Source organism: Neovison vison, chromosome 8 (genome assembly GCF_020171115.1).
Source record: "Neovison vison isolate M4711 chromosome 8, ASM_NN_V1, whole genome shotgun sequence".
NCBI classification, from domain to species: domain Eukaryota; kingdom Metazoa; phylum Chordata; class Mammalia; order Carnivora; family Mustelidae; genus Neogale; species Neogale vison.
Window position 1 is genome coordinate 22,950,752 of NC_058098.1, and position 25,802 is coordinate 22,976,553.

Here is a 25,802-nt window from a genome sequence, read left to right on the forward strand (position 1 = left end):
GCAGAACTTCCGGGAGCGCGTAGCTGAGGACTGCCGCCGCCTCGGGCGGGGGGCTCTTCCTGCGGGACCATGCTGCTGCGAACCGCTTGGAGGCGGGCGGCCGCGGCTGTGCCGGTCGCTCCGGGGCCCACCACGGCGCCCACTCGGGGGCTGCGCCTGCGCGGTACGCTCCGGGCCCTGCTCGCCGCCACCGTCCCTGCAGGCGAGGACCTTCCCACTTGGCGTGGCGACGCACCTGAATATTACAGAGCCTCGCTCTTCCGTCAGTTACCCAAACCCCTGACCCTGCCTTCTGGCTGCACCCCTCAGACTTCCTCAGGCTCGGCCTCAGATCGGTTGACTTCGCCGTGTCGCCCTTTAGATCCTACCCCACAGGCCCTCGGATCCTTGGAAGCTTGATCGGTCTTCAGACCTCTCTTGGCCAACTTTAAGAGATGCTAGTTGTCCAGCCAGTAATTTTTGAGGGCGATCTTAACCTGCTCTGTCTCCTCAGTCCTTGTAAATGGCTTTGCCCTTTCTGATCCCTCCCTGCTCCCAACGAAGCAATTCGAATATTGTCCCAACACCCCCCACCCCCAAGACCACGGTCTCCCTCTCTTCCTTTTACAGTTTGCTTAAGTTCTGTGATGTTTTGTTTTCTTTTCCATTAAGCTTCAACCCCAGAATCCTTTCAACTTATCTCACCTCCATCCAGCTTTCACCTTCTGCTGTCTTGGATACCTTGTGTCCATAGGTTTTCTCAGCTTGGCCACTCCATACCTCTTTTTTTTTTTTTTTCCCTTGGTCAGTTGTAGACCATGCTACCCAGTCTGATGTTCCCTCAGCTACAGCCACTGCTCCACAGGCCGAGTCAGAGCTGCGACCTCTGTATATGGATGTGCAAGCTACAACTCCTCTGGTAAGGATGGAGGGACAGCTCTCCCCAAGGCTATTAACAATTATATTGCAGAAGTGACAATGCACAGAAATGACTGGATCCTCCAGAAGTGATAGCCATTGTGAAGTATGTGTTTGGAAAAGCAATGAGCCAGAAGTCAGGAGGTTTAAGCCGTAATAAACTAGAAATGGCTCTACTAATTGTTAGCTATTGACCTTGGTCAAATCACTTCAGTATAGGCACTATAGTAGGAATAAAAGCATCAGCTTTGGAATTAGCTGGATTGCTATTTACTATGTGAATTTGGGCAAATATTAAATGGGTTAAAAGACATAAAGCAGCCCTTTAAACAGAACCTGGCACATGATAAGCACTTCGATATTAGTAGAAGATTTCATCAACATGTGGTCTCTTGTCATATGCTGGCCCTTGTAGATCACATCTACAAGGCAGGATGCAGAAACAACTGCAAGGACAAGGCAATCAACGTTTGTAGATTACCTGAGGAGATGGTAGAATAATCATCTGGTAGAATGATTTAAGGTGGGTTGAGAGTGGGCCTATATTAGGCTGATATTTGTTTAGTACCTGAGGGGATGGAAGAATGTTTGAGGTTCAATCTAGGTAGTGTCTGAAGGGCTCGGAGTGTGTTGAGGCAGGTTGGACAGTTCTGAGGGGATGGAGTGGGGCCTGAGTGATCTATGGACTCAAGGGGACTGATCTGTTCTGTTGTGCTCAGGATCCTCGGGTGCTTGATGCCATGATCCCTTACCTAGTCAACTACTATGGGAACCCACACTCCCGGACACATGCTTATGGCTGGGAGAGTGAGGCAGCCATGGAACATGCTCGCCAGGTGAGTATAGAAGACCTAGGAGGTTCTGATGTCAGAGGTTCAGTGGACTGTGGGAGGCATTTACTTGATAGCACTGGATGGAGGTGGAAATGTTTTGGGGCTCTTTCAGGAAGAGATTTAAAGAGCAGGCCTTGGAGTCTCTCTGATGGGATTTTAATAGATTTTACATTTCCTAGCTAAATGACCTCTGGAATGTTACCTAATTTCTCTAAGTCTCAATTTCCATACATTGAAAATGGAGATTGTAATAGTTCCTATTCTTTAGGGTTTTTGTGTGGATTCAGTGAGAAACTGCTGATGATGTATTTATTAACTAAATGCTTATACATACTAAGCTCAGTAAGTGCCTTTTATTTTATTCTTTTATTTTTTTAACTAGATAAAGGAGATTTCATGCCCAATGTGGAGCCTGATACAGGCTTGAACTCATGACCCTGAGATCAAGACCTGAGCTGAGATCAGGACTCAGTTCCTTGACTGAGTGAGCCACCCAGCTTTTAAAAAGCCAATATGGGGGCACTTGGGTGGCTCAGTTAGTTAACTGTCTGCCTTCAGCTCAGGTCATGATCACAGGCTCCTGGGATCAAGACCCTCATCGGGCTCTCTGCTCTGTGGGAGCCTGCTTCTCCCTCTCCCTGCCGCACCCCCAGCTTGCACTCTCTCTCTCTGTCAAATAAATAAAAAAAACTTTAAAAATTATTTTTATTTATTTATTTATTTATGTATTCATTTGACAGACCAAGATCACAAGTAGGCAGAGAAGCAGGCAGAGAGAGGAGGAAGCAGGCTCCCTGCTGAGCAGAGAGCCCTGTGTGGGGCTGGATCCCAGGACCCTGGGATCATGACCTGAGCTGAAGACAGAGGCTTTAACCCACTGAGCCACCCAGGCGCCCCTAAAAATTTATTTTATTTTTTAATTTTTTTTAAAGATTTATTTATTTATTTGACAGAGAGAGATCATAAGTAGGCAGAGAGGCAGGCAGAGAGAGAAAGAGAGGAGGAAGCAGGATCCCTGCTGAGCAGAGAGCCCGATGCGGGGCTTGATCCCAGGACCCTGAGATCATGACCCGAGCCGAAGGCAGCAGCTTAACCCACTGAGCCACCCAGGCGCCCCTAAACATTTTTTTTTAAAAAGCCAGTATTTTGGGACTCCTGGGTGTCTCAGTTGGTTGAACATCTGATTCATGATTCCAGCTCTGGTCAGTATCTCAGGGTCTTGAAATGGAGACCCATGTTGGGTTTCACACTCAGCCACACTCAGTGAGGAGTCCCCTTGAGATTTTCTCTCCCTCTTCCTCTGCCCCTCCTCCCTGCTGGGCCCACTTGCTTGCACATGCTCTCTCTCAAATAAATAAATAGATCATAAATAAATAAATACATAAATAATTAAAAAGCCAATATAGGGGCACCTGACTGGCTCAGTCAGTAGAGCATGTGACTCTTGATGTGAGGGTTGTAAGTCCTGCATGGGTGTAGAGATTACTTAAAAATAAAATCTTTGGGGAGCCTGGGTGGTTTCAGTTAGTTAAGCTTCTGCCTTTGGCTCAGGTCATGATCCCAGTGTCCTCCTTAGTGGGGATTCTGCTCCTCCCTCTCCCTCTGCCCCTATCCCTTCTCATTTTCTTTCTCTCTCTCTCTCTCTCAAATAAATAAAATCTGTAAAAAAAAGAAATAAAATCTTTTAAAAATTTACAAATAGATTGGGAGGGAGACAAAACATAAGAGACTCTTAATCTCACAAAACAGACTGAGGGGGGCGCCTGGTTGTTCAGTGGGTTAAAGCCTCTGCCTTTGGCTCAGGTCATGATCCCAGGGTCCTGGGATCCAGCCCCACATAGGGCTCTCTGCTCAGCAGGGAGCCTGCTTCTTCCCTTCTCTCTCTCTACCTGCCTCTCTGCCTACTTGTGATCTGTCAAATAAATAAATAAAATCTTAAAAAAAAATTTTAAAAAAATGCAAAAACAGACTGAGGGTTGCTGGGGGGAGGGTGGGTAGGGAGAGGGTGGTTGGGTTATGGACATTGGGGAGGGTATGTGATGTGGTGAGTGCTGTGAAATGTGTAAGCCTGGCGATTCACAGACCTATACCCCTGAGGCAAATAATACATTATATGTTAATAAAAATAATTAGTAAAAAAATTTTAAAAATTATGGGACGCCTGGGTGGCGCAGTTGGTTGGACGACTGCCTTCGGCTCAGGGCGTGATCCTGGAGTCCCGGGATCGAGTCCCACATCAGGCTCCCAGCTCCATGGGGAGTCTGCTTCGCTCTCTGACCTTCTCCTCGCTCATGCTCTCTCTCACTGTCTCTCTCTCTCAAATAAATAAATAAAATCTTTAAAAAAAAATTTTTTTTAATTAAAAAAAATAAGTATTATTATGGTTATTATTGTTATTGTTATTGTTATTGTTATTTTGTATGAGGCAGGAAAGAGCCTCAAATCTGGGATGGAATTGAATCTACTCACTGTCTGACTGTGGTGGGTCCAGAGCTTCTTGGGTAGTTGATAGGACCCAGTGGAGCTCCTCTTGAATCAGAGCTCTGTCCTAGCTATGTCTACAGTTACATTCCTGTCTGGGAAACTGATGTTACTTATCTCTGTTTCTTGGTTTGCAGCAAGTAGCATCTCTGATTGGGGCTGATCCTCGTGAGATTATTTTCACTAGTGGTGCTACTGAATCTAACAACATAGCAATTAAGGTAAGAGAACCAGAGGGCATATCTGGGCTTTCCTGACATGGGAGATGGTGTCCCTCCATCATTTGCCCTCATATATGTATTTCCCAGCTACTTCTACCCCGTTTAAAAATAAAGACACAGGGGCCCCTGGGTGGCTCAGTGGGTTAAAGCCTCTGCCTTCGGCTCAGGTCATAATCCCAGGGTCCTGGGATTGAGCCCTGCATGGCATCGGGCTCTCTGCTCAGTGGGGAGCCTGCTTCCTCCTCTCTCTCTGCCTAACTCTCTGTCTACTTGTGATCTCTCTATCAAATCAATAAGTAAAATCTTTAAAAATAAATAAATAAATAAATAAAATAAAAGACATACATTCTTTCTGATCTGTTGCTTCCTTCAACCCTCTGTGATCTACTCCATCTTAAATCTTTGTTCTTGTTGAACTAAGTTCAATGAGGTAGTTGGACATGAAAAAGGGTGGCTTTTTAACCATTAATCATTTGTGTTTGGGGACACCTAGGTAGCATTTGCCTTCCGCTCAGGTGGTGATCCCAGGGTCCTGGGAATCGAGCCCCGCACTGAGCCCCACATCGGGCTCCCTGCTCAGCAGGAAGCCTGCTTCTCCCTCTCCCACTCTCCCTGCTTGTGCTCCCTCTCTTGCCGTCTCTGTGTCAGGTAAATAACTAAAATCTTAAACAAACAAACAAACAAACAAAAAACCACTGGTGTTTTGGATGGCGGCTACTTCAGGGAGTGAAGTAGCTTTTTTTTTCTTTTAAGTGAAGTGCTTTTTTTTCTTTTAAGATTTTGTTTTTTTGAGTAATTTCTATTTCCATTGCGGGGCTCCAACTCACAAACCCGAGATCAAGAGTTACACGCTGTACCAACTGAGCCAGCTGGGTGCCTCTTCACCATCCTTTTGATCTAATTACAGTGAAGCCCAAAATCCACTTGTAGTTGAGCATGTTCCTCTGCTTCTGGTTACCAGCTTCACTCTTATATATGTGATTTCAGGGCTAACCCTCCTCTCAGTCTTCCTTTTTCTTTCTGATGAGATCTATTTGCAACAAGTTTTTAAATTTCTTTATTTTTAAAGGTTTATTAAAAAAAAAAAAAGATTTAAAAAGATTTATTTATTTTGTTGAGGGTGGGGCAGAGGGAGAGAAAGTCTCAAGCAGACTCCATGCTGAGCACAGAGCCCAGCATGGGGCTTGATCCCATAACTCAGAGATCATGATCTGAGCAGAAACCAAGAGTTCAACCAAGAATACATTTAACTGCCTGTGTCACCCAGGTACCCTTTTTAAAAATTTTTAAATTGTTAAGGATTTTGTGCATTTGGTGGCACCTGGGTGGCTCAGTGGGTTAGAGCCTCTGCCTTTGGCTCAGGTCATGATCTCAGGGTCCTGGGATTGAGCCCCGCATCAGGCTCTCTGCTTGGCTGGGAGCCTGCTTTCTCCCTCTTTCTCTGCTTCTCTGCCTACTTGTGATCTCTGTCAAATAAATAAATATCTTTTTTTAAAAAAAGGATTTTGTGCATATAAATATATATATTATTTAAATGATTTTATTTATTTGACAGAGACAGCGAGAGAGGAAACACAAGCAGGGGGAGTGGGAGACGGAGAAGCAGACTCTCTGCTGAGCAGGGACCCCTATGTGGGGCTCAAACCCAGGACCCTGGGACCATGATCTGAGCCAAAGTCAGAGACAGATGCTTAACGACTGAGCCACGCAGGTGGCTCCCCTGCTTTTTTTTTTGAAAGAGAGAAAACACACACGAGTGGAGCTTGGTGAGGAGGAAGGGCAGAGGAAGAGAGAGAGACTCTCAAATAGGCTCTATGCCCAGAATGAATCCTGACACAGGGCTCAGTCTCACAACCCTGAAATAATGACCTGAGCCAAATCAAGAGTTGTTGCTTAACCAAGGAGTGCCTGGGTGGGTCATTTAGTTAAATGGTTGATTCTTGTTTTCAGCTCAGGTCATGATCTCAGGGTCCTAGGATCAAACCTCATGTTAGGTTCCCCACTCAGCAGGGAGTCTGCTTGAGGATTCTCTCTCCCTCTCTCTCTGCCCCTCCCCCACTTGATTGTGTGCTCTCTCCCTAAAATAAATTAATAAATCTTAAAAAAAAAAAAGTCAGATACTTAAGCGATTGAGCCACCCAGGCACCCCAGGATTTTATATTTTAAGGTAATTTCTACATCCACCGTAGGGCTTGAATTTATAACCCCAAGACCAAAAGTTGCATGTTCTATGACTGAGCCAGGCAGGTGCCCCTCCTGTTTTTTTTTTTTTTTTTTTTTTTTTTTTTAAGATTTTATTTATTTATTTGACAGAGAGAGATCACAAGTAGGCAGAGAGGCAGGCAGAGAGAGGAAGGGAAGCAGGATCCCTGCCAAGCAGGGAGCCCGATGCGGGACTCGATCCCAGGACCCTGAGATCATGACCTGAGCCGAAGGCAGTGGCTTAACCCACTGAGCCACCCAGGCGCCCCGTCCCCTCCTGTTTCTTTAGATAATTCCCATTTTGAGGTATTGTTTGCTGTACTTCTGCAGGCATTCACTGCATTGTGGTGTCTCTCTCAATCAGATGGGGGCCCCCAAAATATGGGGTGAACTGATTGGGTTGAAGCTGGTTTCACAGGTGGTGAAAGGATTCACCTGAGGTACACTTGATCTTAGCCAAAAGGCTGAGAAGCGATTCACCTGAGGTAGAACAAAGGCAATAGAAGTTTATTGAATACACACCAAGAAAGTGGCGGGCAAGAGAGCAAAGGAGAGATGGTCTGCAAGAAGGCAGTGGGTGGAGGCTACTTGTTAAAGGGGAAGGTGAGGAGGTATGGGGATGGATTGGCAACTGCGCCTGGTTGTAAGTAGCCCGTTGTTTACTCGGGGCCTGTGGATATATTGAGGTGAGTCTCATGATGTCTGTTTTTAGCCAGGGAGTTGTTGTGGGCCCTTTCACCTTGATCAGGTCTCTATTGCTCAAGCCTGTTGTCTAAAAGCAACCTCTACATTCACCACCTACTCTGAGATCAGTCAGTCTATCTTTGGGTCTTTGGTGCTAACAAAAGTACAGCTCCATTCTCAGTAGTCATGCTGGTATTTCATGCAAATTAATCACATAGTACGGGGCCTGCTTGCCAGTACCACTTGCGTAAATACCGAGGCTCTGAGAAAGGGTGTACTGCTCTAGGTTCAACTGGCTCCACCCCCTCTCACCTTTGTGTCTCAACTGTGCTGCCAGTTTTGGTTTTTGTGAGCTTAGAGTGGGTGTAGGGGAGCTCCAGAGTCATCTGTCTGTTTCTGTTAGCTGGAAGGTGTCCATCCTTTGGAATGCAGAAACTACAGAACCCGGGTGGAGATCCCTCCAGAATTGGGGATGATTTCTGGAATGAGGAGCATTTTTAAAACTTTGAAACTCTCTACTGTTCCTACTCAAACCTAGAGGCCCAGGATTGCTAAAAATAGTTGTAACAGTTTTCCCCTTGGGTGCCTGGGTGGCTCAGTTGGTTAAGCGACTGCCAGCGGCTCAGGTCATGATCCCAGGATCCTGGGATCAAGCCCTGAATCGGGCTCCCTGCTCAGCGGGGAGCCTGCTTCTCCCTCTCCCTTTGCTGCTCTGCCTGCTTGTGCTCTCTCATTCTTCTGTCAAATAAATAAATAAAATCTTAAAAAACAAAACAAAAAACCAGTTTTCCCCTTAGTCTCCTAAATGGGTTAATCTGTTGTTAGAGGATTCAATACTGTGGGTAACTGAGATAGGAGAGAGTAGAAAGGGGTGGGAACTTTTTCTGTTTTTTTATTTTGTTAAGTGATGTGAAAATTTATTAAGTGAAGGTGAGAACAGAAAGCAAAGAAAGAAAGCTCTCTAGAGTGAGAGGGGTCCTGAATGGGTTGTCCAGGAGTGGGGAACTTTTAAATGTTTTCCTTGTTATGATCCTTATCCTCCAGAACATATAAATTTTATGTAGTTATAATTTTGGCCTATTTAGTTTTATATTCTGCTTTTTTAATTTAAAATTTTTTTTAAAACAGTTTTATTTGTTTCGGGGCACCTGGGTAGCTCAGTTGGTTAAGAGTCTGCCTTCGGCTCAGGTCATGATCCCAGGGTTCTGCTGCTTCCTCTCCCTCCTGCCTGCTGCTCTCCCTGCTTGTGCACTCTTTCTCTCTCTCTCCCAAATAGATGAAATCTTAAAAAAAAAAAAAAAAAAAAAAATTTATTTATTTACTCGAGAGAGAGAGAGCAAGCACAAGTCAGGGTCAGAGCCAGAGACAGAGGGAGAAGCAAACTCCCTGCTGAACAGTGAGCCTGACATAGGGCTAGATCCCAGGACCCCAGGACCCCAGGACCATGACCTGAGTTTAACCGACTGAGCCACCCAGGTGCCCCTATATTCTGCCTTTTTTTTTTTTTTTGAGATTTTATTTATTTATTAGAAAGAGAGAATGAGCAGTGGGGAGGGACAGTGGGAGAGAGAGAGAAGCAGACTCCCTGCTGAGCAAGAAGCCTGTTGCAGGGCTCTGTCCTAGGACCTAGAGATCATGATTGAGGTGAAGGCAGATGCTAAACTATCTGAGCCACCCAGGCACCCCTATACTCTGCTTTTTAAAGATTTTGTTTATTTGAGAGAGAGAGTGTAAGGGCAGAGAGGGTGCAGGCAGGGAGCAGAGTGGGAGGGAGAGTGAGGGGAAAAAATGTCCAGCAGATTGCACACTGAGCATTTGGAGCCCAGGGAGGGACTCGATCCCAGAACCCTGAGATCATGACCTGTGCCGAAACCAAGAATTAGACATTTATCTGACTGATCCATCCAGGCACCCCACATTCTGCTTTCTTTCTTTCTTTCTTTCTTTTTTTTTTAAGATTTTATTTATTTATTTGGCAGAGACACAGCAAGAGAGTGAACACAAGCAGGGGAGCAGCAGAGGGAGAGGGAGAAGCAGGCTTCCTGCCAAGCAAGGAGCCCGAGGCGGGACTTGATTCCAGGACCCTGGGATCATGACCTGAGCCAAAGGCAGACGCTTAATGATTGAGCCACCCAGGCGCCCCCCATATTCTGCTTTTAAAGTAGTATTCTATTATAAGCTTGGGGGAATTGGGTTGCATGGTTATTTTTTTAAATAGTCTCCATGCTGGGTGTGGAAGCCAGTGTGGGGCTTAAACTCATGACCCCAAGATTGAGATCCACACCTTTTATTTTTCTTACTACTTTAAAAAAATTTTTTTAAAAGATTTTATTTATTTATTTGAGATGGGGAGAGAGAACAAGGCAGGAGAAGGGGCAGGGGTTGGGGAGAAGCCAACTCCCCGCTGAGCAGGGAGCTCCACATGGGGCTCGATCTCAGAACCCTGAGATTATGACTTGAGTCAAAGTCAGATGCTTAAGTGACTGAGCCACCCAGGCATCCCTCAAACTTAATTTTTAATATAACTACCTTCTTTTTCATGGAGTTGTGTTATCATATTTTACTCTTTATTTCTCTATTGTTAGATGTGTTTAATTTTTCCTTTTTTAAAAAATTTAAATTCAGTTAGCAATAATTTTTCCATTTTTTTTAAAGATTATAAATACCGCAAAAACATATTTAATCTCTGTAGCTTGACCTGTCTTTTGAAATATTTCCCTAAGGTAAATCCCCAAATGAAGAATCACAGCTAAAGAGTATGCATACAGCTTTTTTTTTTTTTTTTTTTTTTTAAGATTTTATTTATTTGAGGTGCACTTGGGTGACTCAGTGGGTTAAGCCTCTGCCTTCGGCTCAGGTCATGATCCCAGGGTCCTGGGATTGAGCCCCACATCGGGCTCTCTGCTCAACAGGGAGCCTGCTTCCTTCTCCTTCTCTGCCTGCTTCTCCGCTTACTTGTGATCTCTGTCTGTCAAATAAATAAATAATTTTTTAAAAAAGATTAAAAAAAAATCTTTAAAAATATTTAAAAATCTTTTAAAAAAAGGCCCCACATAACAAACCCCTCATATCTGAGTTTATGGTAATTAAGTGACTCATGGTGGACTCTTGGTTGCAAGGGACTGGCTGCCCTCTCCGGAAGAATAAAGCATGTGTTCCGAGGGCTGGAACTTTCAATTAGCAATAATCGCGCCTCGGATAAACCTCATTGGCTACGATACTGCCACTGCGCAAAGCTTGCGAGGGCTGGAACTTTCAACTCTACTTCCCTCAGAGTAGGAGAGGGGAACTCATTGAGCTCAGTCCTGTGGCCAGTGATTTAATCAGTCATGTCTTGGTAATGAAAGCCCCATAAAAACTCCAGACTGTAAGGCTCAGAGGATCTTCCAGGTTGGTGTTCACCATGGATGTGCTGGGCGGGTGGCATGCCTAGATTCACAAAGACAGGGCATGGAAACTTTGTGCCCATCCCCTCCTCAGCCTCGCCCTATGCATCTCTTCCATTTGGCTGTTCCTGAATTGTATCCTCTATAATAAAACTGTAGTAGTGTAGTGCTTTCAGCCACTTCAGAGAGTTATTCGGGTGAATTACTGGGGGGCTGTGGGAAGTCCTGAATTTGTAGCCAGCTGGGCGAAAATATTGGAAGCCGGATTGTGACACCTGGACCTTGTGACTAACATCTGAAGTGGAGTTAGTCTCGTGGGACTGAGCCCCTTAAGCTGTGGGATTTGTACTAACTCACGGTAGTTAGTGTCAGAATTCAGTTGAATTGTAGGACATGCACTTGGTGTCACAGAATTGATGTTGGAGCATACAGCTCTTTCCTACATTTTCTTTCAAGTGGGATTGAAGTCCTTGCTGTTTTTCTGAGTATACCTTCCTTCCTTCCACCACCACCAATTTTTAGGGGGTGGCCAGGTTCTATAGGTCACGGAAAAAGCACTTGATCACCACTCAGACAGAGCACAAATGTGTTTTGGATTCCTGCCGTTCACTGGAAGCTGAGGGCTTTCAGGTCACATACCTCCCGGTGAAGAAGAGTGGGATCATCGACCTGAAGGTAGGAGTGACTACTGGCAGGAGGGGCAAAATAGGAGCAGCTTGGCTTCAGCCTGTAACTGTCTTCAGCTTCAGCTGGATCTTCAAGGACTAGATTTAATGGTGAGGGGAAGCTTAGAGAAATAGGCCCGGGAGAGAAACTGAGCATATGAACATATGTTCCCCTTGAGTGTGTACCATCTTGTTTTTCTCTGGAAGAGTTGTTTCCCAGCTTTGTCAATGCTTCCTGGTGTGTCTGAGGGCCACTGGGTGTGTGTGCGGGATGCCAGGGACTCAACACTCACCATGGAAAAGCTCTGGCCTCTTCCTCCCCTGTGCTGATGTTTCTTATCCCTCTAAAGTGGAGGTGTAGTTTTTGTGAAGAATATTTCCCTATATGGCCCATATCTTTATATGTACATTTTGCGTAGTGAGTTCACACGTCTTGTTCACCACATTTTTTTTTAAAGATTTATTTATTTGACAGACAATGATCACAAATAGGCAGAAGAGGCAGGCAGAGAGAGAGGAGGAAGCAGACTCCCCGCTGAGCAGAGAGCCTGATGCAGGGCTCAATCCCGAGACCCTGGGATTATGACCTGAGCTGAAGGCAGAGGCCTTAATCCACTGAGCCACCCAGGCACCCGTTGTTCACCACATTTTGAGTATCAGCATCCCTAGTCAAATCCTGAGATGCAGTTTGTAGATAGAACCCTTTCTTTTGCAAGTAGAGATCGTTTTACTTTGCTTCCAACCTGGATGCCTTTTTTTTGTTTTTCCCCTTGCCCAGTTGCTTGGCAAGAACTTCTAGTACAAAGCAGAATAGAAGTGGTGAGAGCAGACACCCTCATTTTGTTCCTGATCTTGGGTGAAAGCTTTCCTCATTAAGTATGATCTTAACTGTCGATTTTTCAGAGCCATTCTTGCATGAATGTCCTTTATTAGATCGAAGAGGTTCTCCAAGACTGTTGATTTTTTTTTTTTTTTTTTTTTTTTTTTTGGTTATCATGAGTGCATTTTGGTTTCATCAGTTTTTTCGTGTTTATTGAGGGGGTTTTGTTTTCTATTAATATGGTGTATACATTGTTTGATAGGTTGCTGGATTTGGTTTGCTACTGTTTTTGTTTTGTTTGTCTTTTAAAGATTTTATTTACTTGAGAGAGAGTAAGAGCAGGTGGGAGAGGGAGAAGCAGGGTCCCCACTGAACAGGGAGCCTGATGTAGGGCTCAATCCCAGGACTCTGGGATCATGACCCGAGTTGTGGGCAGACACTGAAATGACTGAGCCATCCAGGTGCCTCAGTTTGCTAGTGTTTCTTTTTTTTCTTTTAAGATTTTATTTATTTATTTGACAGAGAGAGACAGTGAGAGAGGGAACAGAAGGAGGGAGAGTGGAAAAGGGGGAAGCAGGCTTCCGGCCGAGCAGGGAGACAGATGTGGGGCTCGATTCCAGGACCTTAGGATCATGACCTCAGCAAAAGGCAGATGTGTAACTACTGAGCCATCTAGTTTGCTAGTGTTTTGTTAAGGATTTTTGTTTCTATAGTCATCAGGGATCCTGATCTGTAGTTTTCTTGTGGTATCTTTGTCTGGTTTGGATACGAGGGTAATAATGGTCTCAGAATAGGCATGGTGGTTGTCACCTAGTGTTTCAGTATTGTTGACCACTGTGCCCCTTCTTAAAACCCTCCACTTCAGCCACACTGCCTTCATATCTCCCTGATCGGCCCTGGCCAGTCCTGCTGTGGGCCTGTTCTCACATAGCCCCTCACCCTTGATCTCTTCTTCTTTTCTTTGCACTTTTCTTAATTCTCTCCCGCTTCTAACCACTTAGCTCAAGTTCTGCTCCTTTGCTGAAATCTTTTTGGCTGCTCCAACCCCTACTAATATTTTATATATATATATTTTTTTTTTTTTTAAAGATTTTTTATTTATTTATTTGAGAGAGAGAGACAGTGAGAGAGAGCATGAGCGAGGAGAAGGTCAGAGAGCGAAGCAGACTTCCCATGGAGCTGGGATCCCGATGCGGGACTCGATCCCGGGACTCCAGGATCACGCCCTGAGCCGAAGGCAGTCGTCCAACCAACTGCGCCACCCAGGCGTCCCTAATATTTTATATTTATATAAATAAATACTTTATATTTAATAATTTAAAGAACTAAATTTCTTAAATTCCTTAATGGCTTTGGTTTTCTTTCACCTTATAATATTTATTATGTCATAGTGCTTGGCGCTAGGGATAGTGGGATGAACAAGACAAGCTTAGTCCCTGTCTTCAGGGAGCTTACATTCTAGTGAAGGGGACAGTTAACATATAAACAAACATATAAATGAAGTAGTTAGAAATTGGGATAAATGCTATGAAGGAAGCAAACAAGAAGCTGAAAGAAACATGACATTGAGCCCCTCTAATAGACCAGTGTCTGGGAAAGCAAGATGTTGGGAGGCTGATTAATAATTCCACTAAGAGGAACATTTTAGTCTGATGAGATCCCTTCCTCAGTGTTGTCACCAATAACTTTGTTTTTTGTTACTTACTTTGTTGTTTGCAGCTTACTCTGACAACCTTACATAGGAAAGGTTCTCTCCATCTCTTTTTTTAATTAAACTTTGAATTTTTAAATAATTGTAGATTCACATGTGGTTGTGAGAAATAGTGCAGAGAGATCTCATGTACCCTTTACCCAGTTTCCCCCATGATAATATCTTACAGAAGTATAGTACAATACCACAACCAGGGTATTGACATTGACACAGCCTGCCAGTCTTCTTCTCCTTTCCCCAGTTTAACTTGGACTCACTCATCACGTGTAGGTGTGTGTAACTACTGCCACCATCAAATTAGTGTCATCATCACAGTGATGTGTCATGCTGTTCTTTTAAAACCACTAATGTGATCTCCATTTCTTTAATTTTTTAATTTCAATAATGTTATATAAATGAAATCCTAAAGTATGTAACCTTTTGGGACTAGCCTTTTTTACTTACCACAAGTCTTTGGCAAGTCATTTAGGTTGTTATATGACTCAGTAGTTTGTTCTTTCTGTTGCTGAGTCGGGGGCGCCTGGGTGGCTCAGTGGGTTGAGCCTCTGCCTTCAGCTCAGGTCATGATCCCAGGGTCCAGAGCCCTGCATCAGGATCCTTGCTCGGCAGGGAGCCTGCTTCTCCCCCCACCCTACCCCCCACATTGCTGAGTCATAGTCCATGTGGTGGAAGTACCACAGTTTAACCATGCACCTGTTGAGTGACTTCTGTATTGTTTCTAGGTTTGGGCTTTTTTGACAAATGCTGCTATGAACATTTATGTGTAGGTTTTTTGTGTGAATCTGTTTTCATTTCCCTGAGATAAATGCCCAGCAGTGCAATTACTGGGCCATATGGTAATTTCATGTTTAGTAGGAGACAAAAACTGCCAAACTGTTTTCCAGCATGGCTATGCCATCTTGCGTTCTTACTAATAGTAATAACCAAGTGTGTGAATGATGCGGTTTCCCTGAATCCTTGCCAGCATTTTGGGTTGTCACCATTTTTATTTTAACCATTCTGGTAAGTGGGTGGCAAAAGGCCCCTTTCCAAGACTAAGCTTGCCTACATTCTGAGTTAGGGAGGATTTTGTTGGATCTATATAGTCTCCTTGCTCCTGATAATCTTAGGAACTAGAGTCTGCCATCCAGCCAGATACCAGCCTGGTCTCAGTCATGACTGTGAACAATGAGATTGGAGTGAAGCAGCCCATTGCGGAAATAGGTGAGTACTGTGGGTAGACCTTGATGCTTGCCCACCACTGGGATCCATATGAGGAATAAGAGTGGTCTGGGAGGGAGATTAAGGGAAAAGGAGGTTCAGAGATATCCTGTGTATGGCATAGCAGTGGAGGGAGATTAAGGGAAAGGGAGTTTCAGATCCTTGTTCAAAGACCTACCGTGTATGGCATAGCAGTATTTGAATCTGGGTCTAGTATTCTTCCTGTTCTTTTCATTTAACTGCAGTTGCTGCCCAAAACACAACACCACCCTTTCTTCTTTTCCTCTTTCACCTCTTTCACTTCAGTACATCTCTTTATTATGCTCACTTACAGCTGGAGACTCACTCTGTAACTCCTAAGGCACATTAGCCAATAGATCTGCTAATCTTTGCTTCCTTTAAATTAAGAGGGATATAAAAGCTAATCTGGTATATCAAAAGGCTGTGTTAACAAGGTAAGAAGAGTCTTAGGCATCAGAATATCAGGGATGTTTTGATTTGGTGATGTGTACTTGCCCTTATTTTTTCTAGTAAAGGAAGCTAGCTGAGGATGACAGAGAGAGTGGGAGGGAGAGAGGGAAAGAAACGAAGAGACCCAGAGAACGAGAAGTTTTTACTTTATGGCTAGAGGCTAGTGCCAGATGTAATTTTGCCTTAGAACTCAAGGTACGTTGCCAGGTCACTGCCAGGTGACTTCCCAACATTGTGCTATGATTCTTCCCTTCTGTTGTTTCCTTAGGGCGGATTTGCAGTTCCAGAAAGGTATATTTCCATACCGATGCAGCCCAGGCTGTTGGAAAAATCCCACTTGACGTCAATGACATGAAAATTGATCTCATGAGCATCAGTGGTCATAAAATCTATGGTCCCAAAGGTACCAGCCTCTCCTAGAGTTCCTTCTCTCAGACCTCCCAGTAAACTCCTTGACAGAAGTTCCTTGAACTCATTTGGGACTACGGTTGCTCTCAGAGGAAGTTTACATTCATAGTGTCTTGCAGAATGCAAGTGTTCTTTAGCAATAACCAGGAACACTTGTTTGTAGGCTCTTGAAGTTAACTGTATATATTTGATGAGAAAATGAAATATTTCTTTTCTTTTAATTGTATTTATTTATTTTTTTTAAAAGATTTTAGTTATTTGACAGAGAGAGAGAGATCACAAGTAGGCAGAGAGGCAGGTGGGTGGTGGTGGGGGAAGCAGGCTCCCTGCTAAGCAGAGAGCCTGATGCAGGGCTTGATCCCAGGGCCCTGGGATCATGATCTGAGCCCAAGGCAGAGGCTTTACCCCACTGAGCCACCCAGGCGCCCCCAAAATATTTCTTAATTAAGTGTAGTTTGTTACATAAATTATTTCAAAACTGGGGTCCTTTGTCATAAATTTGGGAGTACTGCCTTAGTTTTGGTAGTAACTACCATCTTTGCCTAAGAAGTTGTTCTGTGTAGAAGAAGATGAACTTTATCAAGTGGCCACTCTGTTTAAAACCTGTGACTATTTTGTGAATGTTTTTGCACATTCATGCTCATATTTTGGCATGAAATTCCTGTAAGTTAGTTTGCACGTCTTAAGTTATATATATATATATGTATATATACATATATATATATATTTTTTTTTTTTAATATTTATTTGAAAGAGTGAGAGAGAGTGCACAACCAGGGGGAGGAACAGAGGAAGGGAGAGATAATCTCCAGCAGACTCCTTGCTGAGTGTAGGGCCTGGGGCTCAATCCCACAACCCCAAGTCCATAACCCAAGCTTAAACCAAGAGTCAAGACACTCATCCGACTGAGCCACCTAACTGCCCCTTAAGTTATATACATTTTTAAGTTTTGATACACTTTGGGAGATTGTGGTAATTTTTAAATCCACTCTGATCTTTCTCTGTTTTTTCCCCAAAGTTTTTTGTTTTCTGGTTTCTGTTTTTGTTTTTTTTTATTTATTTATTTAAAAAGATTTTATTTATTTATTTGTCAGAGAGAGGGGGAGAGAGAGCGAGCACAGGCAGACAGAGAGGCAGGCAGAGGCAGAGGGAGAAGCAGGCTCCCTGCCGAGCAAGGAGCCCGATGTGGGACTCGATCCTAGGACGCTGGGGTCATGACCTGAGCCGAAGGCAGCTGCTTAACCAACTGAGCCACCCAGGCGTCCCTTGTTTTTGTTTTTAAAGATTTTATTTATTTCTTTGACAGAGAGATCACAAGTAAGCAGAGAGTCAGGCAGGGGGTGGGGGGAAGCAGACTCCCTGCTGAGCAGAGAGCCCAGTGTGGGGCTCGGTCCCAGGACCCTGAGACCATAACCTAAGCCAAAGGCAGAGGCTTAACCCACTGAGCCACCCAGGTGGACCTGTTTTCTTTTCTTCTCTTTTTTTATTTTTATTTTTTGGATTTTATTTTTATGTAGTCTCTACACCCAATACGTGGCTTGAACTTACAATCCCAAGATTGAGAGTCATATGTTCCACAGGCACCTGCCCCCCACCGTTTTTTTTTTCTTTTTTTTTTAAAATGCTTTCTTTCTTTAAGATTTTATTTATTTGTTTGACAGATAGAAATCACAAGTAGGCAGAGAGGCAGGCAGAGGTGGGGGAAGCAGGCTCGCCGCTGAGCAGAGAGCCCGATGTGGGGCTCAATCTAAGGACCCTGGGATCATGACCTAAGCTGAAGGCAGAGGCTTTAACCCACTGAGCCACTCAGGAGCCTGCCTTTCTTTCTTTTTCAAGATTTGTTTTTTATTTATTTGGCAGAGAGAGAGATAGGGAACATAAGCAGAGGGAGAAGCAGGCTTCCTGCTGAGCAGGAAGCTCTGGGATAAAGCCCAATTTGGGGCTCTATCCCAGAATCCTGGAATCATGACCTAAGCCAAAGGCAGACGCTTAACATTTGAGCCTCCCAGGTGCCCCTACCTGCCCCTTTTTAGAAAATTTTATTCTGGGGGCTCCTGGGTGGCTTAGTCAGTTAAGCACCTGCCTTTGGCTCAGGTCATGATCCGAGGGTTTTAGGATCAAGCCCCAGGTCAGGCTCCCTGCTCACCAGGGAGTCCACTTCTCCCTCTCGCTCTTCCCTCTGCTCTTTCTCTCTCTCAAATGAATAAATCAATCTTAAATTTTTTTTTATTCTGTTTAGACAAGGTAATATATTTGCATGGTTCCAAATTGAAAAGCTATAAAAAAGTACAATGCCAGAAAGTCTGTCACCTCTTTTTGCCATTAATGTAGTTCTCCTCTGGGGAGGCTGTTTTTTGAATATTTTTCTAGAATTATTCTATGCTTTTGCAAATATATATATATATATATATATATATATATACCCCTCCTCCTTCTCTGTTTTTACTCAAAAAATAGCATAGTATACTCATTGTTCTGCATCTTCCTTTTTTCACCTAATAATGTATTTTTTTTTAATGTAAAGTACAGACTTTATTTAGATTTCACCTGTTTGTTTTCTAACAATGCACCTTGGCCATTTTAGAGTAGCAGTACACAAGGTGCTTCCTCTTTCTTGTATACACCAGCTTTGTATTTCTCTGTGTTGACTGTATCATAATTTATTTGCCTATTCCCTTGATGATGAATATCTGAGTTGTTTCTGGTTATTTCGCTCTTAAGAATAATGATGAGTTGTATGATCTCATTTCAGATGTGCATAGGGAGCTACTTTAAACCATGTGGTCATTACTCTTAGTATTTACCTTTGTGATGGTAAATAATTTTTATAAATATGCTTTTACTGTTGTTTCTCCCTTTCCTCCACTTTTTTTTACTTTGAAAAGTTTCAAGCTTACAGAAAAGTTGAAAGAATATTTTGACCCCTTTTAAAAGTGATAGTTTGTTTCACTTGCGTTTTTCTTTTATTCTCTTTTGTAACAAACTTTGTTTCCCAGGGGTTGGTGCCATCTACATTCGCCGCCGGCCCCGTGTGCGTGTGGAGGCCCTGCAGAGTGGAGGGGGGCAGGAGCGGGGTATGCGGTCTGGGACAGTGCCCACACCCTTGGTGGTGGGGCTGGGGGCCGCATGTGAGGTGGCACAGCAAGAGATGGAGGTATGGGGAGAGCAGTTCCCTTCCTTAACTTCTTCCCTGTGCTGGGTCTCCCATTAGAGGCTTCTCAGCACAACTGAGTCAGACCTCTGCCGGAAGAGGAGATTTAGAAAATCCATCCTTGTCCCAGGGCTGCTGGCATCTTGCTCTGAGAGAGGTGTTATGGGCTTTAAAATATGGGTCCTTTTAGTAGTTACCAGCTCATTTATTTCTAGCTTATTGGAACCATGAGTCCAGTTATGGGGCAGCTTTGCATGCCAGGTACTGTGCTCTTTGCTGAGGATACAGTGGTCTCCATGGGTAATATGGGATGATAGGTGGGTCTGATGCCCAATCACTTCTGAGCACAGGGAGAGGACTCCTCATCTTGTGTGTTTCTGGGCTGTTATTGGTCACTATGCTTAGTCTTCCATTATCTGCTCCTCAGTACGACCATAAGCGGATCTCCAAGTTAGCAGAGCGGCTCACACAGAAGATAATGAAGAGCCTTCCAGATGTGGTGATGAATGGGGACCCTGAGCACCATTACCCAGGTATGGACATGCCCTTTCTATCCCCGTTCTGGAAGAGTCTGAGTCTTTGAACCTCCTTTCATAGTAATTCTCTCTCCAGGCTGTATCAACCTCTCCTTTGCATATGTGGAGGGGGAGAGTCTGCTGATGGCACTCAAGGATGTCGCCTTATCCTCAGGGAGGTGAGTTGGACTGGATAGACCAGAACTATGACAGGGCTCATTAGCCTGGCCTCTAAGTGGTATAACAGATTATTAAGCTTCCTAGCTGGAGATGACACGCACAAGAGCTCTTGGTTAAGTAGAGGTATTTTATAAGTGCTGATTTTTTAGCTGGCTTGCCACTTGCTGAGGTTTGCCACCATAAGAGGACTTCCTGGGGTAGAATTTTGTGCCTTTTGTGGCCCCAGGAGATGCATGCATCTGTTCTGTGTTACACTGGCAGTTCTGTTACAGACCTCCAGAACTGAAGGATGCTCGAAAGACCACCTAGGGTTTAGCTGCCTTCTTGGCTGGTACTGATGGTGTGTTCAATCATAGGGGAGTGAGCACTTGGTTCTCCGCTGCTTCTGCTGGTCAGACCCAGCTCACGTGGTGTCGTGTTCTGTTGTGCTTTGGTAATGTCCTTGCTCAAGGAGGATATCCTCCACAAGGGCCAGAGGAGGTAGGTCACATTCCAGAAAATGGAGGAAGCATCAGGCCCTTTAGCTCTACCAGATGAGAATGTCTCTGTTATCTCCACGTATTGACTTCAGGAACCTAGGGGTGGGATCAAGTGGTTTGTGGCTAAAAGCAGACATTGATGTTGAACTGAGCAAGCCTCCGTGTTTTTCTCCTCAGTGCCTGCACCTCTGCATCCCTGGAGCCCTCTTATGTCCTCCGAGCGATTGGCACTGATGAGGATTTAGCTCACTCTTCTATCAGGTCAGTCAGTTGAGAGGCAACATTTATGAAAAGCATCCTCTTTCATGTTACGCATCTCCTATTCTAGTCTCCTCAGACTTGTTTTCCTTATCCCTTCCTGATTCTTCTTGAAAGTTGCTAGAGCAGCAGCTCTCAGACTTCATTGAGTATCACTTGGGAAATCTGTGAAGTTTTCTGAGTCCCACACTCAGAGATTCTGATTCACTAGGACTGGAGGAGAAACACTTCTCTGGTGGGCGCCTGGGTGGCTCAGTTGGTTAAGCGACTGCCTTCAGCTCAGGTCATGACCATTGAGTCCAGGGATTGAGTCCTACTTCGGGCTCACTGCTCAGTGGGGAGTCTGCTTCTCTCTTTGACATCCCCCACCCTTCATGTTCTCTCTCTCATGCTCTCTCTCTCAAATAATTAAAAAAAAGAAAGAAAGAAAGAAAGAAAAAACTGTGGTGATACTAATGTGGGTGATCCACAGACCCACGCTCTGAGATGCTCTGGCTTTGTTCTTTCATGTCTTTTGTGGAATAGATCCTCATTGAGTATCTGCTGAATGAATTTACCCTGGTGCCAGAGTTCAGATGTGGAGCTCTTCTCTTATGCCTTTTTTCAGGTTTGGCATTGGCCGTTTCACTACAGAGGAGGAAGTGGACTACACAGTGGAGAAGTGCATTCACCATGTGAAGCGTCTTCGAGAAATGAGGTATGCACTATGTAGCAGAGAGCCTTTGAAAGAGATTGTAACGTTGGCTCCTCTCTTGTCCTCAGGCTGTGTGTTCACCCTGCCACAAACCAGCCTTTGAGAATACTTGGATTTTAGGACTTAGAAGTTCCACAGAGTGGGGCCCCTGGCTGGCTTAGTTGGTAGACCATGTGATTCGTGATATTGAGGCAGTGAGTTCAAGGCCCACATTCAGTATGGAGCTTACTAAATATATAAATAAATAAATAAAAGTTCCACAAAACCTGGTAGTGGATGATCTTGGCTACTTGTTTTCACAATAGGACAAAGAGTTTTTAAAAACTAAAGAACTACATAAATTCAGATGTTTTTCATTATTATAGTATTATTATCAATACAAAATTAGTGATTTGTAGACTAAGTAGAGATAAATTCCCTTCAAGATAGGGATTTTGGGGGCACCTGGGTGGCTCAGTGGGTTAAGCCTCTGCCTTCGGCTCAGGTCATGAACTCGGGGTCCTGGGATTGAGCCCTGCATTGGGCTCTGTGCTCAGCAGGGATCCTGTTCCCCCCCCTCTCTCTCTGCCTGACTCTCTGCCTACTTGTGGTCTCTCTCACTGTCAAATAAATAAATAAAATCTTAAAAAAAAATTCAGAATCCCTATTTCTTTTTTAGATTTCTAAAAAAAAAAAAAAATAGGGATTCTGAATTTATTTTTAAGATTTTATTTATTTATTTGACAGCTCTTAAAAAAATAGGGATTCTTAATTTTTTTTTTAAGATTTTATTTATTTATTTGACAGAGAGACACAGCGAGAGAGGGAACAGAAGCAGGGGGAGTGGGAGAGGGAGAAGCAGGCCTCCTGCCGGGCAGGGAGCCAGATGTGGGACTTGATCCCAGAGCCCTGGGATCATGACCTGAGCCAAAGGCAGACACTTAACTGAACCACCCAGGTGCCCTGGGATCTTTTGTTTGTTTGTTTTTTAAAGATTTTATTTATTTATTTATTTGACAGAGAGACATCACAAGTAGGCAGAGAGACAGACAGAGAGAGAGGAGGAAGCGGGTTACCCATGGAGCAGAGAGCCCAATGCAGGGCTCGATCACTGGACCCTGGGATCATGACCTGAGCTAAAGGCAGAGGCTTTAACCACTGAGCCATCCAGGCGCCCCATTGCCCTGGGATTCTTAATTTGGATTCTGTGGCTCAACTTTAGGAGGCACATGATAGCCCTGAAACTGTATTCTAAATATTGTGTTGTTTTGCTTTTTTTTTTTTTTTTAAATTTTATTTATTTATTTGACAGAGAGAGATCACAAGTAGGCAGAGAGGCAGGCAGAGAGAGAGAGGAGGAAGCAGGCTCCCCGCTGAGCAGAGAGCCCGATGCGGGGCTCGATCCCAGGACCCTGAGATCATGACCTGAGCCGAAGGCAGTGGCTTAACCCACTGAGCCACCCAGGCGCCCCTGTTTTGCTTTTTTTTTTGAAAACAAGTTCATAGTTTTCATCAAATTCTCAAAAGGTTGGGAACTACTAAGAGTGCTCTTTGTAAAGATGCTTTATAAACAAGGTCAAGAGATGCTTTGTCAGCTGCTGCCACCAGGCCTTCCCGTAGTAGCTGTAGAGCTCCACTTCCTCCAACATTGAGGGGACATTGAGGCCTCTGGAGTTTTTCAGAGTCTGACTCCATTCTGCTTAAATTCAACTTTCAGGATTCTCTTGGTCTAGTTATTGAGTGAGGAAGTTCGGGTATACTCCCTTCTTCCCTTTATGAACTTTACTAGGCCGTTCTGGGCTCTGGATTTTCCTTCCCAATGTCTAGTTGTATTGCTTAAATATCTACAGGTTGCTTAGTTTTCTTAGGCTTAAGATTCCTCCTTGGTTGGGGTGCCTAGGTGGCTCAGTGGGTTAAAGCCTCTGCCTTCAGCTCAGGTTATGATCCCAGGGTCCTGGGATGGAGCCCAGCATCGGGCTCTCTGCTCAGTGGGGAGCCTGCTTCCTCCTCTCTCTCTGCCTACTTGTGATCTCTGTCAAATAAATAAATAAAATCTTAAAAAAAAAAAAAAAAGATTCCTCCTTGGCTTGGCTTTTGGTACTCTCTGGCACACTGAAGGGGCATTTCCACAGACCATACTGCAAAGCCTTTTTCTTCATATCTGTGGCTTTAGTGTCTCCACCCTATTTCTTCTGACCTTTACAAACTAAATTCAGCCTGGTCTTATTAGCCCTCAGCTAAAGCTTTATAATGTACGTCTATGACAGTAAGTGATCTCTTAAGAGAAAGGACAGAAAGGAGATGGCTAACTTTAGAAGCCATGGAAAATGTCATAAATGGAAAGGCATGCTGGTGGGTGCCTGGGTGGCTCAGTCGCTTAAGTGGCTGCCTTCGGTTCACGCTATTATCCCAGGGTCTTGGGTTCTAGTTCCACATCGGGCTCCCCTCTCAGCAGAGAGCCTGCTTCTCCCTCTCCCTCTGCCTGCTGTTCTACCTACTTGTGCTCTCTGTCTGTCAAATAAATAAATCAATACATAAAATCTTAAAAAAAAAAAGGCATGCTGGGAATGCATGACATAAAGGAGAGAGATAAGGCAAGAACAGAATGAAATTGGGTAGAAGAAGATTAACTGGGAAAATCCAAACCAGAATCTCATAGTCATAACACATTAAGGTAATATCTGTTCTGGGAATATCATCAAAGGCATTGAAGCTGAAGGGAATCGGAGCTTAGTAGATTTATCAGCAGTAGTTCTTGTGTGAGGTGGGATGTTCAGGTCTAATATCCAAGAGGTACTTTTGAATTGGAACCAGGGATGTTGGAAGCACAGTCCAACTCTGGGGAGATGAGGCTGATAGGAATTGGTTACGATTGCTATATATCTAGGTAATTTAGGACTAAGGTCTAGAACTAACTGAGAAGTAGAGCAAAAACCAGAGAGAAGTGTTGAAAGTGGTTCATGTGTGATGGGGATGAGTAGAGGCTGAAACTTGCTGCTTACACAGTTCCAGTGGTCTTGGTTCCACCAGGGAAAATGTGTCCATAGTCTCTCACGAATGGGATGAGAGCTTCTCGAATATAACCACAACCTTATGCCACTGGCTTGGCCCCACTGGAGCTGAGCCTGGGGTACTCAGTTATTGTTTGTTGGCAGCTATGGATCGGCTAGAGCTGACAAGGGTTCAAAGAGAGCTGGGAGGGCACCTGGGTGGCTGAGTTGGTTAAGCATTTGACTTTGGCTCAGGTCACGATCCTAGAGTCCTGGGATTGAGTCCCACATCAGGCTTCCTGCTCAGCAGGAAGTCTGCTTCTCCCTCTCCCTCTCCCCCTCCCCCCTGCTCGTGCTCTCTTTCTCTCTTTCAAATAAATAAATAAAATCTTTAAAGAGAGAGAGAGTTGGGAAAGACTTGCTAACCACCATGTTGGGTCTTTCAGGACAAGAAAATGGAGTGAGAAGAATAGATGGAGATAATTCAGGACTGAAGGGTCAGAGAGCAATGTCATTTGTTTCCTATCTAAGCCCTTACTCACCTCTCTTTTCCTTTGCAGCCCTCTCTGGGAGATGGTGCAGGATGGCATTGATCTCAAGAGCATCAAGTGGACCCAACACTAGAAGAATGGGCTGGGCTTCTGACTTTGTGCCAACCTTGCTTCCTCCTGCCTCACCAAGCCATGAACATCTGGGTACCTTGTTATACCCAGTGGGTGTTTCATGTTCAAACCAGAATTGTTGTAGCCCAGTTGACTTCAGCATTAGGCCACCATCAACCCAAAATAGAAACACAAAATATCTTTCCTGAGTCTCAGCTCCTTTGGTGGGGAACACTCACCATTTCTCTCCAGGAGTCCTCTTGTCTTACGGTGAATGGATGTTCTTGGTGTGGAGAGCCAGAGCAACTGGAAGAAGGTTCTTTGTTCAGAGACCTCAGTGCTTTGTGTGGACATTTTGAATTATTACTACTGCTCAGCAAGACTGATTCCTTCAGGAACAAGCATAATCTACTATTTAATTTCTTTTTTGTCTCCGCAGTCCACCTCTTCATGTTGTTTATAGACTGAAGCAAGTTTCTTAGAAGGCTTATCTCCTGTTCTTGTCTCTCTTCATTTTTTTTGACTGAATGGAGCTAGAAATATCTATGACTCCACCCACTCTTCTAATAATTTATGTTTCTTTTTAAAAATTGTTAATTTGCAGATTAGAGAAATAAAATCACCTTCCTCTATTTAATTTGTGACTTTATGAAAATCTCAGAGAAAATTTCAACCTGTCCTTGGGAACCAGGAGCAAACTACCACACCACTTTATTCCTGTAGATGACTTTTTAAATTTTTATGTACTCTTTATTTATTTATTTATTTATTTATTTTTAAGATTTATTTATTTATTTATTTGACACAGAGAGAGAGATCACAAGTAGGCAGAGAGGCAGTCAGAGGGGGGTGGGAAGCAGGCTCCCTGCTGAGCAGAGAGCCCGATGCGGGACTCGATCCCAGGACCCTCAGATCATGACCTGAGCCGAAGGCAGCGGCTTAACCCACTGAACCACCCAGGCGCCCCTCCATCTT

General features: G+C 44.2%; 1 protein-coding gene and 1 pseudogene across 3 annotated transcripts; one reads left to right on the plus strand and one right to left on the minus strand.

Annotated features, from left to right (window-relative positions):
- The first annotated feature begins 22 nt into the window (after positions 1-22).
- On the plus strand, positions 23-25,459 carry NFS1 (NFS1 cysteine desulfurase). Of its 3 annotated transcripts, none has more exons than XM_044263127.1 (13): positions 23-163; positions 789-898; positions 1,617-1,733; positions 4,349-4,432; positions 11,227-11,379; positions 15,010-15,103; positions 15,840-15,974; positions 18,976-19,133; positions 19,558-19,663; positions 19,743-19,824; positions 20,482-20,565; positions 21,170-21,259; positions 24,786-25,459. In XM_044263127.1, the coding sequence occupies exons 1-13, from the start codon at positions 70-72 to the stop codon at positions 24,847-24,849; spliced, it is 1,371 nt and encodes a 456-aa protein (XP_044119062.1). In that variant the 5' UTR covers positions 23-69; the 3' UTR covers positions 24,850-25,459. The 3 variants fall into 3 exon arrangements, with proteins under 3 accessions (XP_044119062.1, XP_044119063.1, XP_044119064.1); XM_044263129.1 differs by lacking the exon at positions 23-163 and adding an exon at positions 190-262; XM_044263128.1 differs by lacking the exon at positions 11,227-11,379.
- Positions 10,306-10,556, minus strand: LOC122916577 (annotated as a pseudogene).
- Positions 25,460-25,802: the final 343 nt, after the last annotated feature.

Bases quoted from the DNA above. Each gene is read 5' to 3' on its own strand.
- NFS1 (XM_044263127.1), top strand. From the start codon at position 70: ATGCTGCTGCGAACCGCTTGGAGGCGGGCGGCCGCGGCTGTGCCGGTC. The intron at 899-1,616 runs GTAAGGATGGAG...TGTTGTGCTCAG, and splicing joins TGCAAGCTACAACTCCTCTG to GATCCTCGGGTGCTTGATGC. The intron at 20,566-21,169 runs GTCAGTCAGTTG...GCCTTTTTTCAG, and splicing joins TTAGCTCACTCTTCTATCAG to GTTTGGCATTGGCCGTTTCA.